Consider the following 20775-nt stretch of genomic DNA (forward strand, 5'->3'; position numbering starts at 1 on the left):
AGTGATTTGGCATCCTTGGGCCAATAGTTCTTTCACTCTGACTACCTTGATGCTTATTCTGGTTGCGGCCAGAGAGGGCAGTAGGAGTGAGGTATTCTATTTGTCTATATCCTGTCTCCCTTTTTTTCAACATCATTCTTATCTACTTACATAGTATCCACACCTTCTGGATACCTCCATTTCCAATTATTTCAAACCCTTTTCTTCAGGGATAATCTGATAACCTAATTCATACAAAGGTTTAAATGACTAATAACTTATAATATTATACTTCAAGTTATCTGGAAACAATTTCTACGTGAAGTTTGAGTATATTTTATATAATGAATGAAATTCAGAATTAATAAGTGGAGAACATTTAATAAACCTAGAGGAACTGGCACACAGATTTTAGTATCAATGAAACAATTAGGGAAGGGTACTTATTTAATTTTTTGACAGATAAAGAGATATTATAGTATATATGACTTGGAGTTCAAAGGCCTTATATTAGTACCTGAGTCCTCTTGAGTAAGCCAGTTATTACTAAGAGCCTCAGTTTTCCATCTGTAAAATGGGAGTAAGGCATTTGAAACCAGTATTAATGTACATTTACAAGGATAAATTAGGATATTTTATGTAAAAGCAATCTAACATTTAAAGTATATGACAGATGAGATGCTATAATTGTATTTGTTGTTTGTAGTATCCCCCAAATTATACTATATATTTAATTATGTATTGCCTTTATTCAGTGAGTCAGACTTATTCCTAAAAATAACTTGCCTTACTGATATAAAACAACAAATGAGCAATGTAAAATTGCTGTATTTTTATTTTACTTCTTTCTCAAGTTATCTTGTAGTTTAGGTAATAATGTCTTACGTTTAGCAGTCTCCCAACAGAGCTTATGGGATAAAATTTCTCATAAGATAGAATCATTTAAGCAAGGAGTTTAGGACTCACATTATTTAATCAATATGATTATAATATATTACATATACATATGTATGATAAGTACTAGAAAACAAGAGAAACAATAGGCTAGATTCTTAATTATATATTAATTAATTAATTAATATAAGAATCTATTAATTATATATAGATTATAATTAATATAAGAATCTATATATATATGTGTATTGTATTATATACAATACACATATATAATATATATATTATACACATATATATATGTTCATTTATTGTATACAAGCAATATTTCCATCATGTAAATCTACAGCAATTGTCTACAGAAGACATTATGTGAATAAAAATATTTTTGTGATTTTTTTTAATACTACTTTCATTCAAGAAGCACTGTACTATCTGAAGACCTAAACAGAGACATTTCTCCAAAGAAGGCATGCAGATAGCCAATAGGCACATGAAAATATGCTCATCATCACCAACTGTTAGAGAATTGCAAATCAAAACTACAATGAGGTACCACCTTACATTGGTCAGAATGGCCATCATTAAAAAGTCTACAGATAACAAATGCTGGAGAGGGTGTGGAGAAAAGGGAACCCTCCTACATTGTTGGTGGGAATGTAAATTAGTGCAGCCATTATGGAGAACAGTATGGAGGTTCCTTAAAAAACTAAAAATAGAGTTGCCATATGATCCATCAATCCCACTCCTGGACATATACCCAGACAAAACTCTAATTCGAAAAGATACTTGCACCCCTATATTCATAGCAGCACTACTTACAATAGCCAAGACACGGAAACAACCTAAATGTCCATCGACAGATGAATGGATAAAGAAGATGTGGTATATATACACAATGGAATACTACACTCAGTCATAAAAAAGAATGAAATAATGCCATTTGCAGCAACATGGATGGACCTAGAGATTTTCATAATACTCAAAGTAAGTCAGAAAGAGAAAGACAAATACCATATGATAAAGACAAATACCATATGATATCATTTATGTGTGGAATCTAAAATATGACACAAATGAACATATCTACAGAACAGAAACAGATTCACAGATGTAGAGAACAGACTTGTGGTTGCCCAGGGGGAGGGAGATGGGGGCGGGAAGGATTGGGAGTTTGGGATTAGCAGATGCAAACAATTATATATAGGATGGATTTAATCAACAAGGTTCTAATATATAGCACAGGGAACTATATTCAATATCCTGTGATAAACCATAATGGAAAAGAATATGAAAAAGAATATATATATATATAACGATCACTTTGCTGTACAGCAGAAATTAACACAACATTGTAAATCGACTATACTTCAATAAAATTTTAAATAAAAGAAACACCGTACCATCTAATACGTGCTAGATATTGGGCATGTGCCTGTCTAGACAAGAGACGCATTTTTCATGTTGTTGTGGTTAAACCACAGTAATTGCCCATTATTTTGCATTCCTATGCAAACACATAAAAACTATTCCCTACTCCTTTCACTTAGACATATAAAATTAGCTTAAACACTCACTTATTCTTTTTATTTAGAAATCACACTTTTTTGGAATATCAGTTGTGCAGAATTATACTTTCTTAGGTTTCTTCTGAATTGAAACAGTGATTATAAGCAGTGATTGTCTGAAATTCTCATTTAAATAAACTTTTTACTGAAAAGAATCGTTCACACTGAGTGGGTTACAGCACACACACACGTATTAGTTCTACAGACAACTCATTATTGTTCCTCAGAATTTTGTTCTTTCTAAACAGAACAGTCCTACTGGCTTGTGGGAAAACAGTTGCATGCTTTCACTTTTCTCATGAGAGGTAGATGCCTTGGCCTTCCTCTCTTGGGAACTCAGCCTTTAGCTGACCTTACTAACAATCAACCTTGCTTATCTGGTACATGTCTTCTAACCCCGGTTGAATCCTAAATGCCCACCAGGAGGATTTAGTATCCCCTAAAGAATTTAGGAGTGAGGTTGAGCCAGAAGAAGTAATTTAACTCCAGACAATTTCCTCTTGGTAATTTGTGCTATTTGAAAAATATAGGTCTTGTCTGCCAGAACCTTTGAATGTTTCTTTTTGGTTATTACTTCAACTTATTACAAGGCTTCCTGCTTGCAAAGCAGTAACTGCTTCCCTGTACAATCTCTCTGCGGTAGAGTGTTTCTAGACCTTTAAAAAAAACTCTTCTTTATCACTGAAAACAGATTGCACATCTAAGGATACAAACATATGCAACAACATGCCAACCCTTCTGTAGAGAAATGTCCTGTATTTATAACTGCTTTAGAAATCCTATTCCTCAGTGATGACAGGAAAAGGACAGTTGTTTTTAATAAATATGGTTTGAGTTTATACTGACACTTCAGGAAAAGGACAGTTGTTTTTAATAAATATCGTTTGAGTTTATTGGCAAAGAGAGACATTTCAGGTCTCCCGGTTTACTTCACACCAATATATTATGTAGTGAAAAATCAAAAGGGGCATTTGCTTTTTAAGTAGTTCATGACACTCCATTAACATTCCTCCATGTGTAGAAAAAGTTATTTTTTAAGACAAGAAATCTTTGGATTTTATGCGCTATACTGTATGTGTTTTTTATTGCTGTTGTTGGGCAAGATTTATGTTTATAAATGCTTTCAATGTTTATTAGGAAATTGCATTGGGTTAGTAAATGAGCTAATATTTTAAATAATAATAATAATGGTAAGGGTCTAGAAGAGTGTCTGGCATATAATAAGGATTATATGTGTTTGTAAAATAAAATAAAAATTATAAAAGCTTAATTTCACTCTCCTAGTGGCTGTAAATGATTTTTTTTAAAAGGATAGCAGTTTATGTATATGGCTTTTTTTTTTTTTTTTTTTTTGACAGATCCTGCATTGGTCACTTTTATATGTTTGATTTAGGGAAGCATTATGGCTTAGGCCAGTAATTCTCAACTGGGGGCAATTTTGCCCTCCCGGAGACATTTGGAAATGTCTGAAGACATTTCTGTTTGTCACAACTGGGTGCAGGTGCTACTGGCATCTATAAGTAGAGGCAAAGGATGCTCATAAGCATCCTGCAATTCACTGGGCAGCCCTCTACAGCAAAAAAATTATATAATCCCAAATGTAAATAGTGCTGAGACTGAGAAACCCTTGGCTTAGAGCTTGAGCTCCAATTCACGTTATGCTATCCACTAAATCCTGGAATCCTGGTAAGCACTTAAGTGTAAGGGTTTCAGTTTCTTCATCATAAATGGGTATAATAAAATACTCTAATAGGGATTGAAAGTTATTAATACATGAAACATTGCACATATCTTGGTGCATTGTAAGGTCACTAAATCTTAGCTATTATTATAAATAAAATCTGAGATAAAGTGATTTATCTGCTTTCCGGTCATTTTTTCTAAATCTAAAATTATACAATATATGCTCTCTTGAGTTTAGTATATTTAAGAATTCTTTCCCACCCTAGATCTTCTCACTGTCAGGCATCAGACAGACAACTAGGTCTTGAAAGCACTTATCACCACTTTATGGCATTTTTGTTGTTGTACATTCATTTTGTTGTGTTTTGTCCAAGATTCAAGGCTTACTTAGAATTTTATAAAGACAAATAAAACTTTCTCAAGGATCTAAATCCTACTATTGTCTTTTCCTTAGCTTAATTTTAAATCACTACATACAACTCAATTTTCCAATAGGCTCAGGGTTAAGTCAACTACGGACTTCATTAAAACTACATTAAAAACTAGTGTGATGGAGTTTTACCAAAAAAATGATTTTTATGTCTCCTTCAACAGTAGAATCCATAGATAGTAGCACAGCATTTGTTTGGAACACTATAGAACCCATCCTCTGAAAGTAGGAAAAGAGAAGTTCCTTTAAGGCATGTGCTTCAACGGGAAGAGGACTATGTACAGAATAGTTCCTTTTAATTCTTTTCTAAAATGTGCCACAATGCTAATTTATCATTTATTTAAGAGAATTTATAAATATTATTAGAGAAAGAATATTAAAGAAATCTTTATGTCAGTCTCCAGGGCTAACTAGATAGAAAGAAAATAATAGTGAAGATCAAGGTTAGATTGAAGACACAATGGGGAAACTCAATATACACCATTGAAGGTGTTGAAAAAGTATTCCAGTTTGTATTTTAGAAGCAAATTTGGGATAAAAAAGGATTTATATAGGCAAAAGTTTAGAAGCAATACAATCTATGTTATACTGGCATTAAATGACAACCAATTTAATGCAATTATTCTGTACACTTATAGTAATGAAAATGGAAATAATTACATTTAAGACATTTACAGATTTTAATATTTTACTCAGTGAGCAATAATATTGTACATGCCTTTATTCAAAGCACTGTTCATATATGTAATAGTATTTTACATACTATTTTAAGTATTTTAAATAGTATTTTAAGTACATAGAGATGGCTTCTTGATATCACTGTATTAAAAGTTTCTATTATTCTGCCTGTAGATTTATGTATTGATATATTTTAATAATTAAATTAATATATTACTATAGACTTTCTTCTGTGATTTATTCTACTGCCTCAACTCCCGCCTTCATCATTTATTTTCTGCACTAATGAATTGACCCATTCAATTAATGTGCAGGTTACAAGGTCAAATGGGTGTCAGTCATTTGTTATGTCTATATTTTAAGTAATATGTTGCTACTACTACTAGAGCACCAAAATTTATTCTTTTTATAAATTAGAGAAGATACTGATAATTCTCTTTGTATTTCTGAATCCAAAATGTTTGCATAAATGGAAGATAAAAGAGTTGAGTTAAAGATATTTTAATGGGAGTATTTTCATAACCCTTGTTTTGTCCAAAGAAGTGTCTCTATATGTCATGTTGACACATGGGGAAAAGAGAGATTAAGAAGTGCTGCTCTACAAAAACTCCCTTTTAATTCATTTTCTACAGTATTGACATAAAGTACTGAAAGAGGTATTTTTCAGTTGCTTTGATAGCTAATGCTTTAGATATAATGTCATATTGCTTTGGTGGCTATGAAAGGTTATTTCCTCCAGGTATATTTTATAGTTACATATATGTCTTGCTTTTTATTAGGGAAGGATAACTAAAGGGGAGTTGAAGCTTCAAAAACATCCCTGTAAAGTTGACATTCCCCACTGCTTTCAAGAATGAAAGCAAAATATACATGTCCAGTGCTTGGTAGTTTAAGATCCAGGTAGGGAGAGGAACCAAGATGGTGGAGTAGAAGGATGTGCTCTCACTCCCTCTTACGAGAACACCAGAATCACAACTAGCTGCTGGACAATCATCGACAGGAAGACACTGGAACTCACCAAAAAAGATACACCACATCCAAAGACAAAGGAGAAGCCACAATGAGACGGTAGGAGGGGCGCAATCACAGTAAAATCAAATCCCATAACTGCTGGGTGGGTGACTCACAGACTGGAGAACACTTATACCACAGAAGTCCACCCACTGGAGTGAAGGTTCTGAGCCCCACGGCAGGCTTCCCAACCTGGGGGTCTGGCAACAGGAGGAGGAATTCCTAGAGAATCAGACATTGAAGCATAGTGGAAATTGATTGCAGGACTTCGACAGGACTGGGGGAAACAGAGACTCCATGCTTGGAGGGCACACACACAAAGTAGTGTGCGCATCGGGACACAGGGGAAGGAGCAGTGACCCCAGGAGAGACTGAACCAGACCTACCCGCTAGTGTTGGAGGGTCTCCTGCAGAGGTGGGGTGGGGGGGGGGCTGTGGCTCACCGTAGGGACAAGGACACTGGCAGCAGAAGTTCTGGGAAGTATTCCTTGGCGTGAGCCCTCCCAGAGTCTGTCATTAGCCCCACCAAAGAGCCCAGGTAGGCTCCAGTGTTGGGTTTCCTCAGGCTAAACAACCAACAGAGAGGGAACCCAGCTCCACCCATCAACATTCAAGTGGATTAAAGTTTTACTGAGCTCTGCCCAACAGAGCAACAGTCAGCTCTACCCACCACCAGTCCCTCCCATCAAGCCTCTTAGATAGCTCATCCACCAGAGGGCAGACAGCAGAAGCAAGAAGAACTACAATCCTGCAGCCTGTGGAACAAAAACCACATTCACAGACAGACAGACAAGATGAAAAGGCAGAGGGCTATGTAACAGATGAAGGAACAAGATAAAACCCCAGAAAAACAATGTAATGAAGTGGAGATAGGCAACCTTCCAGAAAAAGAATTCAGAATAATGATAGTGAAGATGATCCAGGACCTCGGAAAAATAATGGAGGCAAAGATCGAGAAGATGCAAGAAATGTTTAACAAAGACCTAGAAGAATTAAAGAACAAACAAACAGAGATGAACAATACAATAACTGAAATAAAAAATACACTAGAAGGAATCCATAGCAGAATAACTGAGGCAGAAGAACGGATAAGTGATCTGGAAGACAGAATGGTGGAATTCACTGCTGCAGAACAGAATAAAGAAAAAAGAAGGAAAAGAAATTAAGACAGCCTATGAGACTTCTGGCACAACATTAAACACAACCACATTCACATTATAGGGGTCCCAGAAGGAGAAGAGAGAGAGAAAGGACCAGGGAAAATATTTGAAGAGATTATAGTTGAAAACTTCCCTAACATGGGAAAGGAAATAGCCACCCAAGTCCAGGAAGCGCAGAGAGCCCCATACAGGATAAACCCAAGGAGAAACATGCCAAGACACATAGTAATCAAATTTGCAAAAAGTAAAGAAAAAGAAAAATTATTGAAAGCAGCAAGGGAAAAATGAAAAATAATATATAAGGGAACTCCCATAAGGTTAACAGCTGATTTCTCAGCAGAAGCTCTACAAGCCAGAAGGGAGTGGCATGATAAACTTAAAGTGATAAAAGGGAAGAACCTACAACCAAGATTACTCTACCCAGCAAGGATCTCATTCAGATTTGATGGAGAAATCAAAAGCTTTACAGAGAAGCAAAAGCTAAGAGAGGGGCTTCCCTGGTGGTGCAGTGGTTGAGAATCTGCCTGCTAATGCAGGGGACACGGGTTCGAGCCCTGGTCTGGGAGGATCCCACATGCCGCAGAGCAACTGGGCCCATGAGCCACAACTACTGAGCCTGCATGTCTGGAGCCTGTGCCCCGCAATGGGAGGGGCCGCGATAGTGAAAGGCCCACGCACCGCGATGAAGAGCGGCCCCCGCACCACGATGAAGAGTGGCCCCCACTTGCCGCAACTGGAGAAAGCCCTCACACGAAAACTAAGAGACCCAACACAGTCATAAAAAAATAAATAAAATAAATAAAATAAATAAAGTAAAAAAAAAAAAAAAAAAACAAAAACCTCTCCCTCCACCTTCCCCCAGCTCATCTTTAAAAAAAAAAAAAAAAAAAAAAAAAAGCTAAGAGAATTCAGCACCACCAAACCAGCTCTACAACAAATGCTAAAGGAAATTCTCTAAGTGGGAAACACAAGAGAAGGAAAGGACCTACAAAAACAAACCCAAAACAATTAAGAAAATAGTCATAGGAACATAAATATCGATAATTACCTTAAACGTGAATGGATTAAATGCTCCAACCAAAAGACACAGGCTTGCTGAATGGATACAAAAACAAGACCCATCTATATGCTGTCTACAAGAGACCCACTTCAGACCTAGGGACACATACAGACTGAAAGTGAGGGGATGGAAAAAGATATTCCATGCAAATGGAAATCAAAAGAAAGCTGGAGTAGCTATACTCATATCAGATAAAATAGACTTGAAAATAAAGAATGTTACAAGAGACAAGGAAGGACACTACATAATGATGAAGGGATCAATCTAAGAAGAAGATATAACAATTATAAATATATATGCAACCAACATAGGAGCACCTCAATACATAAGGCAACTGCTAACAGCTATAAAAGAGGAAATCGACAGTAACATAGTAATAGTGGGGGACTTTAACACCTCACTTACGCCAATGGACAGATCATCCAAAATGAAAATAAATAAGGAAACAGAAGCTTTAAATGACACAATAGACCAGATAGATTTAATTGATATTTATAGGGCATTCCATCCAAAAACAGCAGATTACACTTTCTTCTCAAGTGCGCACGGAACATTCTCCAGGATAGATCACATCTTGGGTCACAAATCAAGCCTCAGTAAATTTAAGAAAATTGAAATCATATCAAGCATCTTTTTTGACCACAAGGCTATGAGATTAGAAATGAATTACAGGGAAAAAAATCATAAAAAAAACAAATACATGGAGGCTAAACACGTTTAGTATGTTACTAAATAACCAAGAGATCACTGAAGAATTCGAAGAGGAAATCAAAAAATACCTAGAGACAAATGACAATGAAAACACGATGATCCAAAACCTATGGGATACAGCAAAAGCAGTTCTAAGAGGGAAGTTTATAGCTATACAAGCCTACCTCAAGAAACAAGAAAAATCTCAAGTACAATCTAACCTTACACCTAAAGGAACTAGAGAAAGAAGAAAAAACAAAACCCAAAGTTAACAGAAGGAAAGAAATCATAAAGACCAGAGCAGAAATAAATCAATATTGTGAAAATAACTATACTACCCAAAGCAATCTACAGGTTCAATGCAATCACTATCAAATTACCAATGGCATTTTTTACAGAACTAGAACAAAAAATCTTAAAATTTGTATGGAGACACAAAAGACCCCGAATAGCCAAAGCAGTCTTGAGGCAAAAAAACGGAGCTGGAGGAATCAGACTCCCTGACTTCAGACTATACTACAAAGCTACAGTAATCAAGACAATATGGTACTGGCACAAAAACAGAAACATAGATCAATGGAACCAGATAGAAAGCCCAGAGATCAACCCACACACCTACGGTCAACTAATCTATGACAAAGGAGGCAAAGATATACAATGGAGAAAAGACAGTCTCTTCAATAAGTGGTGCTGGGAAAACTGGGCAGCTACATGTAAAAGAATGAAATTAGAACACTCCCTAACACCATACACGAAAATAAACTCAAAATGGATTTGAAACCTAAATGTAAGACCGGACACTATAAAACTCTTAGAGGAAAACATAGGAAGAACACTCTTTGACATAAATCACAGCAAGATCTTTTTTGATCCACCTCCTAGAGTAATGGAAATAAAAACAAAAATAAACAAATGGGACCTAATGAAACTTCAAAGCTTTTGCACAGCAAAGGAAACCATAAACAAGATGAAAAGACAACCCTCAGAATGGGAGAAAATATTTGCAAACAAATCAATGGACAAAGGATTAATCTCCAAAATATATAAACAGCTCATGCAGCTCAATATTAAAGAAACAAACAACCTAATCCAAAAATGGGCAGAAGACCTAAATAGACATTTCTCCAAAGAAGACATAGAGGTGGCCAAGAAGCACATGAAAAGATGCACAACATCACTAATTATTAGAGAAATGCAAGTCAAAACTACAATGAGGTATCACCTCACACCAGTTAGAATGGGCATCATCAGAAAATCTACAAACAACAAATGCTGGAGAGGGTGTGGAGAAAAGGGAACCATCTTGCACTGTTGGTGGGAATGTAAATTGATATAACCACTATGGAGAACAGTATAGAGGTTCCTTAAAAAACTAAAAATAGAATTACCATATGATCCAGCAATCCCACTACTGGGCATATACCCAGAGAAAACCATAATTCAAAAGACACATGCACCCCAATGTTCACTGCAGCACTATTTACAATAGCCAGGTCATGGAAGCAACCTAAATGCCCATCGACAGGCGAATGGATAAAAAAGTTGTGGTACATATATACACTGGAATATTACTCAGCCATAAAAAGGAACGAAATTGAGTCATTTGTTGAGACGTGGATGGATCTAGAGACTGTCATACAGAGTGAAGTAAGTCAGAAAGAGAAAAACAAATATTGTATATTAACGCATGTATGTGGAACCTAGAAAAATGGTACAGGTGAACCGGTTTGCAGGGCAGAAGTTGAGACACAGATGTAGAGAACAAATGTATGGACACCAAGGGGGGAAAACCGTGGTGTGGTGGGGATGGTGGTGTGCTGAATTGGGCGATTGGGATTGACATGTATACACTGATGTGTATAAAATTGATGACTAATAAGTACCTGCAGTATAAAAAACCAAACAAAAAAAAAACAACTAATACTAAACTTTCTTTGGGTTATTTGTATGGAAATATGTTAATATAATTGTTTCAGACATTACATGAAAATTTTAAAAATCTTATATGTTCTGGTATAATGTTAGAAATCATAATTCTAGTTATTACTTTAAAATATGTATCTCAGAAATAACTAAATTTCCTTGTCAATTGCATTATTATGAACTTTCATCAAATCTTTAACCATGGTCATTTTTAAGTCTTTTGTTATTTACAGACAGTTCTGGGTGTACTCTGATGCTTTTGCAAATATGTTCCTATAAAAGGGTTTCATCTTCAAGGAATTCATAGAAAGACTCTGACAAGTACCAGTTTCTGGTAACTGTACTGCTGAACTGAATGAATAAGCATTTTCAGAACTCTAATGGAAAACTGATGAATTCATAAAAGTGCTAACAAAAGATCAAGATGAAAAAAAAATTAATTACATGGGACTGAGTCAAGTGATGAGGATAATTATAATTTTTGTGACTTTCTGTTTGAATTAAAAAAAATAAAATTCCCACAAGGACTCAGAGGCAAAACATATACAAATCAATTTTCACTGCAAAGTAAAGGAGCTGTTACAGTGGAGGATTACTGGACTGGATGTCAATATTATGACATAGTATGAGTGTGTTTCGTGTTTGGTAGTTGCAATCATTGTTGCTTTTGTTGTGGTCATCCATTTACAATGCTTGGTGTCAGTTTATTTACCTCTTGTAAAAATAAAATTCAGTGTGTGTGTGTGAAAAAAAAAAAAGATCCAGCTAGTATATCAATCCATATAGATCAAAGTAATCAACTCATCAATGAGAGAAAAATGTCAAGAGAAAGAACATATCATGTTAGATAAGCTATATCAGTAAGGGAAAAAAACATGGTAGTGGATTCTTTTCTGGACTATATAAATATTAAGGAGCTACTGGTAAATGCCAGGTACTATTGGGAGGAGTGGATTCAGCGTTAAACAAGACAGGCAATGTCCCTGCCCTTATGAAACTTCTATTTTAGTTGGCTTGGGTGTAGAAGTAAGTATGGGTCAAAGTGTCTATTCTTGAACATAAAACATACAGTATTCTGCATTTTATGTTTTACTTACTTGATCTAGAGGCTCATTAGTAAGAAACCATAAACCTTATTCAGGAGGCATGTTTCTTCTCAGTATGAATTACCCAAGAGTTACTATTTAGCTTCTCCTGATAATTCTGGCTCACTTTAACATAATTTCATATACATCTCTTATTTAAATTCAAATTATAATGTTATTTTCAGTAATCTTTATAATTTGTTAAAATACTATTTAATATTAGCCATTTTTCTAATGTAATACCATTTTTTTCTACTAGCTATTGGAAATTGCTTCAAGTATTTCTTTTCCTTTAGGAACAATTCTAGTTGTAAAACAATACTATTTTTGGTTAAGTGGAGAACATTGCAGAAAAATATATCTTAAAATCAAATAAAATAACAAATCATGTGCTAAATTTTAATCTATATAAGAAGCTAGGAAGTTGTTGCCTGATAACATTTTTGGCAATTACCAGTATAGTTCACACACATGAAATGAAGTTCAGGAAAACATTATGAAATTCATTAATCAGTGATTGAAACATTGCTCCCCTCCTCATTAATTCTATCATGTCACCCTGCCTTAATGAAAATTGGGCTATGCACATTGGCATGATTACTGTATATATTCTCTGCATCAGATATAAGACAATTTTTAAATGTAATAAAACCCCTAAAATCAGGATAAATCTTACAATCAATGTTTTCAACCGTGTTGCAGTTGCAGTGGAGTTTACATTGCTATGTGTGGATTTTATCATAGTTTCATATTGTCCTTTCTTTGATTGAGTTATATGCAGTATTAGCACAACATGTGGTGAGTTACCAATAAGAATATTTTCAAAAAGCTTTTACTATGATTTGGTATTGTAGCAAATGTTATTTTGTATATGGAAAGCCAAGGAAAGAAAGAAAGAGTATAACTTTGATATTAATGAAAAAAAATTTGTACTTGCATTGCCTTCAATTCCATACTCTCTTCTAAATTAAAAACCAAATGCTTTATGAAATCAAAAGAAGGAATATACTCACACGTACATGAAGCTGTATCATTGAGACAAATGCAAAAAGACTATCAAACCTAAGAAAGGGAAGTGAAGACAGAAGAAATTCAAACGAGAGGCTGGTGTGACTGATGAATGGGTCACACCACTAGTAAGGAAGGAATGTGGTTTTTATTTGTTTTTAATTAGCATCATAAGTTTTGTTTGTTTTTTCTTTCTTAGTGGTATGTAAAATAATAATGTGTTTTAAAATCATTCATCTTGAATTCAATGAAATGTAGATTATATACTCCAGTGAAGAAATGAGAGGAAAAAAATTATAGGGAAGTAAAGAACTGATTTTATTATAATCTTCAGTTTTGACTGATTAATCACTAAATTTGCCATCCATTCATCTTCTACTAGGAACCCAAAGGATAGGTAATAACTGTTTGACAACTAAATTGTCTAAAAACTAACATAATTATATTAGCTTGTGGAAATTTAATTCCAGCTTTGAGAAAGACGTGGCTAGGTATATGCACTGAAAATTCCCTCTGGGGAAGTGATCTCAAGAGCTTCAGAAGGAATTAACATCAACTAGCAGCATGATGAAAAAATTATTTCCCTCTGGACCATTGCAACCAAATACAAATTGTGTGTATATATATATATATATATATATAGATGCAAAAATATATTTTTATATTTTGAATCAAAGGGATCTTTCCTAGGTTTGTCTATATAGAATTAAATATATATTTAAATGTAGACTTTTAGAACTGGAAGATAATTGAATAAATGTTAGAGTTTCTTCAAGATCTAATTTTTATCTTCTATTTTTCTCATCTCTTTCAATAGGCTCATAATGAAGCCCAGAGAAATTAACTTCTTCATCCAAGTTCACCCAGTTTGATAGCAGCACAGACAAGATTAGAGTCTTTGGCCCAAGGTTCAGTGTTCTTTCCATTATGCCAAATTATCCCATCATATATTAGGTACATAAGTAGGATAATGAGTGTAGCAGATGCTGTGGTGTGCTCCCAAGTTCTCTCCTCCCCCACCGCAATCACACACACACACACACACACACACACACATCTTCACAACTAAAGCCTTCATTTTCCCAGTTGGTAAAAAAGTTGGCAGCTGATAGCATTCAAGTAAGTTCCTTTACAAAAAAAAAAAAAAAAAGTCTATTCATTCATGGTTACACCCCCTTCCCAGATATTTGTTGAATAACTTGTTGATATGAGTATAAGGCTCCCAACCACTTGCCTAATTTGGGGACAACTCTGAGGGATCATCCCAGCTTCAGCTTTCCCTGTGTGATTATCTGCGATAGATAGTTCAATTGCATAGAGTTTAACTTCTCCCTCTGCCAGACACTGCTTTCTTCATTACCCCATGGGTGTTGACTTGAGAATACACTCTAGTAAACTTTGTTTATTGTCTCAGATATTTGTCTCAGAATCTGTTCTAGGGAACCAAACCATAAAAATAAATGTAAAATTACTCAAGTATTCTGGAGTAAATTACTTTGCTTTTTTAAGTTGAGATAGAAGTATTCAAAGTGGTTTAACTTCTAAAGGATGAAGCAAGCATCTATCAGAGAAACTTCTAGGTGTATTCACTTTATTTTATTACTATACTTACTGTTGCTCATCAAGATAACTATTCCTCAGGTATAATATTAGGCATTTTATACACAGTAGTTCATTAAGTCTTAACTATAACCCTGTATGTAGATACAGGTATGAATGTAAATCTTCCTTTCCCAGATGAGGAAATTGGAGATTTGGGAAGGGTAAGTAACTTGCCATGGTCACTTAGCTAGAAATTGTCTGATTCTGGTTGATTCTCTCACTAGACCTCAAGCTGCCTAAATGCAAGAGCTGGTTCTCTTATGAACAATACTATTTCCTATCACATAATATATCACCTTGCTCTCAGTAGAGGTCAATAAATATTTATCAAATCAGCAAAGGAACCTTTATTTGTCTGACCCCAAATCCATGCCATTAGCCCCATGTGCTATGCAATCACCCATGTATACTATGAGCCCTAGACTTAATGGTGAACATCACAAAGAACTAAAAAAAAAAAAAAAAAAAAGAAAAGTCTAAGATGTTAAAAGCAAACTATGCTGAACAAACAGGAATGGGTGATTTAAATATGCATTTTAAAAAAAAAAATAGATCATTTCATTTTGTTTCTTTTTATAGTAGATGCATATGTACCTTGTAGGATCAGATGTTATACCAGAGAACACTGAGTCTGCCTGTGGGATTGAGTCATTTGATCCCTTTCAATATGTCTTATTAAAACTGTATATTCAATTTAATGTAATATCCCAGGAGGGTTAAAATGATCGCATAAAGAAAATGATGAACATTTCCCCAAATCTAACGTTAAAGTAACAGAAATGAAGTTTCCACTCATCTCCTCAGCTTTTCTAGGCAGCATGTATATAAATAGAATAGAAAGGTTTATTATCATGATGAATTTACCAATGGCTCTTTTGTTCTGAAACAAATTTTTTTCTCAGAGTATTTTATACCCATGATGTTTCTGACATTTGGATGTGATATTAGGCACAGTGTTTGAGGATCTTTCAATAACTGATTCAACAGTTAAGTAAGCATCTTATAGAAGTAAAGTCACAAAGATGAAAAGAAAATAAAATCTCACATTTCTAAGTAGGTCCAAATAGCTAGCTTATTTCTTTTACTCCCAAGAAAGTCCCTGAAACACCTTCTGTAAGTCATACAATGCTTCTTTCATACAAACAGGTAACCAGCCTTACTATCTCTACCGCAAATCAAGGGAAGAGTTAAAATGGCAAATTAGAAGTAATGGAGACGGTCTGATATAAGTAAGCACAAATTAAAAACTAGAATGACAGCTTACTACAGACATTAAGACAATTTAAAGAAAGAAAGAAAAGACATGGTTAGCAAAACATCTCAATCTGAAGTCACTGAGTATAAAGACACTAAAGATATCCCCTAATAGAACTTAGTTTTACAGAAGATTGGGGATATTCATCTCAGTAATGATAATCTTGAAGCCTCAATTTAAGTTACAGTATGGTTCTGCATGTACTTTATTTTAGAAGAATGTGATACATTTTAGAAATATTCCCATGGGAATACTGGGAGGAAGAATGAATCGGTGGTTAATCAAGCAGACTGTCTATCTTACACTGTCTGTAGAGTACAAACTCACTGTGCTTCTGTTTTCTAGTCTGTGTAATGGGACTAATAGAAGCTACCTCAAGAGACTCTTGTGAGGGATAAGTAAGGGCATTAGAAAAATGCTTGGCATATAATACATACTCAATAAATATATTATCTCAAGCAGATAAGCTATTTTTCAGCAAATATTTATCAAATGCTTAATATGTACCAGAGAATCGGGTCAGGAGGTTTAGATTGGAGATAGGAGAAGTAGACGACTTGATGTTGCCTATTTGCAGTACATCAGCAAGGACTTGATTTAAAGGCGTATGAGGAAAAAGAGAAAGCAAAGGTGATTTATAGATGTTGGCCTGATAGTGGTACCATTCGTGAGAAGGAGGGTATTTGGGGAAGAATAGGTTGCAGAGTCAAAATCAAGTTTGTTTTTTTGGTTTTGTTTTATGTCAGATTAGGAATGTTAATTAGTCAAAGTGATGATGCCGGATAAGTAAATTAGGGCTCAAAGTAGAGACCAGGTTTGGAGAAATGGTTTTCTAGGGAACAAACAATGAAAAGTTGGGCATTTAAAAAACTATGCCATTTAGATGTCAGGTACACAGAAATTTTCATTGGCCCTTCAGCACATTTTGTACTAGCCTACTGCCATGTGCTCTATTCTCCTCTCTCTTACCTCTTTCTCTTCCATTTTTTCCTCCTTCTTTGTAACAACAATAAATCCTTTGTTTTTTGCCACCAGAGCAATAAGCCAACTAGTTAGTTTCTATCTCAATGTATTTTTCTAAACCAAGCCAGTGCTCTCTTCAAGAGGAATTCTGGTACCAGTTTGTAATCTTTGCTTCCTCCGCAACATGATTCAATAAGCTATGTCTTGCTCCTGTCATTAGAGTATAAACTTTTTGTGAGAAAGCAGATGGGCCTATACTCATAGACCTGATTTTGATTAATAAAGTTCATCCAAAAGTCTAAATGCTGAAATTTCTTTTAAGTGCCCTATTGTTCTCTGTAGGTCACTGGAGTGACTTCTTTTTTAGTTCCTTAAATTTCTAGGTCACCACTTTGCTGACACAAATCATGATATTGATCATTCTAAAACTCTCTGAGCATACACTCAAGTAAATATGGCATATTAAATCCAACAAAAATGTATAGATTCATATATAGATGTTCATTACTTATTAAAATAACATGTATTCTCAGAGAAAATTATAGAATGCAAACTTAGGAAATTAGATAAACACATTTCAAAATGCCTTTTAATTCAACTCTGAAAAGAAATGAGCTATCAAGCCATGAAAAGACATCAAGAAACCTGAAATGCATATTACTAAGTGAAAGAGGCCAACCTGAAAATACTACATACTGTATGAGTCCAACTCTATGACACTCTGAAAAGGCAAAACTATGGAGACAGTAGTTGCCAGTGGTGGGGAGAGGAGGGGAGAGATGGGTAGGCAGAACACAGGGGATTTTTAGGGTAGTGAAAATACTCTGTATGACGATATAATAATGGATAAATGTCATTATTAAGTGTGTCCAAACCCATAGAATGTAGAACTCCAAGAGTGAACCCTAAGGTAAGCTGTGGACTTTGGGTGATTATGATGTGTCAGCATAGGTTCATCCCGGGTAAAAAGTAACACCATTCTGTCGAGTAATGTTGCTAATGAGGGAGGCTATGAATGTGTGGAGGCAGAAGGTCTACGAGAAATTTCTGTACCTTCCTCTCAATTTTGTTGCCAACTTAAAACTGCTCTTTAAAAAAGTATTTTAATAAATGCCTTTTAGAGTAAATTATTCATTTAACCACTCTTTCCAGTAGAATTGCACTGGGAAATACAATCTCATGGAAAAGAGAAAATAATTCTATTGATATTTTTTTAAGGCCTTGTTGAAAACTTACGGTCTTGGACACAAATGCGAAAGCAACGCTCTGGTGTGTGTGCTATGAACGTATTTTTTAAAGACCTCTTTTCTTTTCCATGTCTTTACCTCAGGCTACATCTCGAAATCGAATTGTGAGCCAAAGTCTCAGCACAAGGGACAGAAAAGCAATGCATACTCCCACCGAGGACCGTTTTAGATACTCAGCAGCGGACCAGACAAGCCCCTACAAAAGCAAGACCTGTCAGCTCTCCGGTCTATGTTTAAGCAATTTTTTGAAGGACAAGGAACTAGTGGAAGTTATCAAACACTCCAGAGGAACTTATGAAACCCTCACGTCAGAGGTCACCCAGAATTTACGGGCCACTGTAGGACAGAACTCTCTGAAACCAATAGCTAAGACCGAAGGGCTTTCCACATTCTCAGAGAAACCAAAGGACCAAGCTGCTGTGGCCCGACAGCATTCAACCTTTACAGGCAGGTTTGGACAACCGCCAAGAGGGCCAATCTCTTTACACATGTACAGCAGAAAGAATGTTTTCCTCCATCACAATTTACACACAACTGAGCTGCAGGCTCTAGGCCAGCAGGATGGGTAATTAAATCACCCTATTCCTGTCTCTGGGTAGGATAAGACGGTTAGTGTTTCTCGTGCATAGCTCATGTTTCAATTTTCATGTATTTTTTTATTACTTTTTATTTTTAGTTATAAACAAAGAATTTTACTTTTTTTTTTTTTTTTAAGAATGAGGGTTCAAGCATGTTAATTGAATTAGGTTTAATAGCTTTTGGAGACTTTATTATATATATGTATAATAAATGAGACCATCTTGCTGGTTTATATACAGGCCATAATTTATTTATCTTTTATCTTTATCAGTCACTGATATGCATTGAAGTTTCAGAAGGTAATATCAAATAGCACTCTGTTCACTTAATGGTGTTACTGTGAAAATAGATGTGCAGAATAAATAGATAAAGGGATTGTAAGGAATTTTAAATTACATAGTTAATAGAAAGAGAAAAGAGGGGTTTTAAAGTCTTGTATTTGGTGGTGTATTTATTTGAAGAATGAAGCTTGCTTGCATATAACCTAGAGATGGCGTTTGTCTCTCTATTACATACAGTCAAGCTTATCTTGCCATACGATTAAGGGGGAAAATGGTATTTCTTTTATCCTCTAAGTGTTTAGTTCACACTAGTTCACAAAGGATTTCAGACTGAGTAATTGCTAGCCAAATAGAGAATGACAGCTCTGATCATCGAAAAATTTTGCTTTTAGTTTTTGCTATTGATGTTGAAGTACTATGACATAACACAGTGAGGTGGTAATGTTGCCTGAATTTTGTCAAATGATGCGTAAAGCATGACATGCTACACTCTTTGAGTCACTGCCATGGTTATATCACCGTATTTTTTAAAAATTTGAGGAATAGAACATTCTAAGAAAGTTACTTTACTTCACTTTCCTTATATTTTTAAATTTTTCACTTCTTTTTTTAATGTGTGTCCAATTTTGCTTCATATACATTAACCCATACCAATTACTCTACATGATGAATTGAGGAAGAGAAAGTCAGTCTCTTGGTAGCCCAGTTTACACTATTTTGACTTTTCAGTCATCTAGATTTAGAGGAAAAAGTAAAATATATGTAAACTTTGGCAATTTGATCTCAGAAATAAATCTCTAACAGGAATACTTAACTCGTTTGATGGCAAATATTTCTCTTTAACACACAAGGCCTAATATGTTTTATACATAAGTGCACGTGAGCGAAATAATTCCTTTATGTTTAATGAATAATAGAGCTGTATGCAGCTATAGAAATAAATAAATAATTTAAAAATGACCAGTAGGAATCCGGGCTGCAGTTTTCTTATACAAAGATAAAAGCTAATAACTGAATCCATATTAGGCATACTCCATGCAAATTGAAATTGTCATACCTACTGCATGATCTGTTTCCCTTGTGCTCTCTGACAGAATCCATGAAATGAATAAAGGGAAACTGAGATAGCAGTTTTAGCATGGCATCTGACTAACCTGCTTAAATTAAAGCTATGTGTGAAATGCATCTCCTAAAGCAAAAGTGCATTTGAGCTCTATGCTTTGGGGAAAAGCCATTAGATATCCCCCCCACTAGCTTTAACTATTAAACTTTAACCACTTTTCAAACTTTGATTAGAATTGATAAGAGTAAAGAGTTTAGTGGATATGCTGGATTTGTAATTTCGGTTTTCCAAAGGAAAACACATGTGCATCAAGACAAATGTTTGCCAAATGTTTTCTTTTTTTGTGTGTTTGTAATTCTGCCAAAAGAGAATAATGCACACTGCAATTTGCTTGGCTTAATGAGACTGCTCTCTAAAATTCCCACTATACTTTAGAAGTTAACAATATTCATGCAGACATTTTGGGCTGGATGGTGTTTAAGAAATGATAGAAAAATTATGATTATTAATTGTAGAATTCAGCTTCATTTGTCCTAAAAGTTGGTGTGTGTTACTAGAGTATTTGAAGTCTGTAAATAAATCAGAACGGTAAAATAATCAAGGATTTTTTCCCAGG

General features: G+C 34.9%; 1 protein-coding gene across 4 annotated transcripts in view; it reads left to right on the forward strand.

Moving 5' to 3' along the window:
* CCSER1 (coiled-coil serine rich protein 1) overlaps positions 1–19030 on the forward strand; it is a 1296175-nt gene extending 1277145 nt beyond the window's left edge. The window contains exon 13 of one of the 4 annotated variants that reach the window (XR_009503213.1): positions 18320–18378. Coding sequence is in view for 3 of the 4 variants with exons in the window: in XM_059922414.1 (XP_059778397.1) it covers positions 18320–18805 (486 nt within the window). In the remaining variant the exon portion in view is untranslated. Of the gene's footprint in view, positions 1–18319 lie in introns of all 4 variants that reach the window. The other 3 variants (XM_059922414.1, XM_059922413.1, XM_059922415.1) reach the window with 3 other exon arrangements.
* Positions 19031–20775: the final 1745 nt, after the last annotated feature.

Source organism: Balaenoptera ricei, chromosome 5, assembly GCF_028023285.1.
Source record: "Balaenoptera ricei isolate mBalRic1 chromosome 5, mBalRic1.hap2, whole genome shotgun sequence".
Classification (NCBI taxonomy): domain Eukaryota; kingdom Metazoa; phylum Chordata; class Mammalia; order Artiodactyla; family Balaenopteridae; genus Balaenoptera; species Balaenoptera ricei.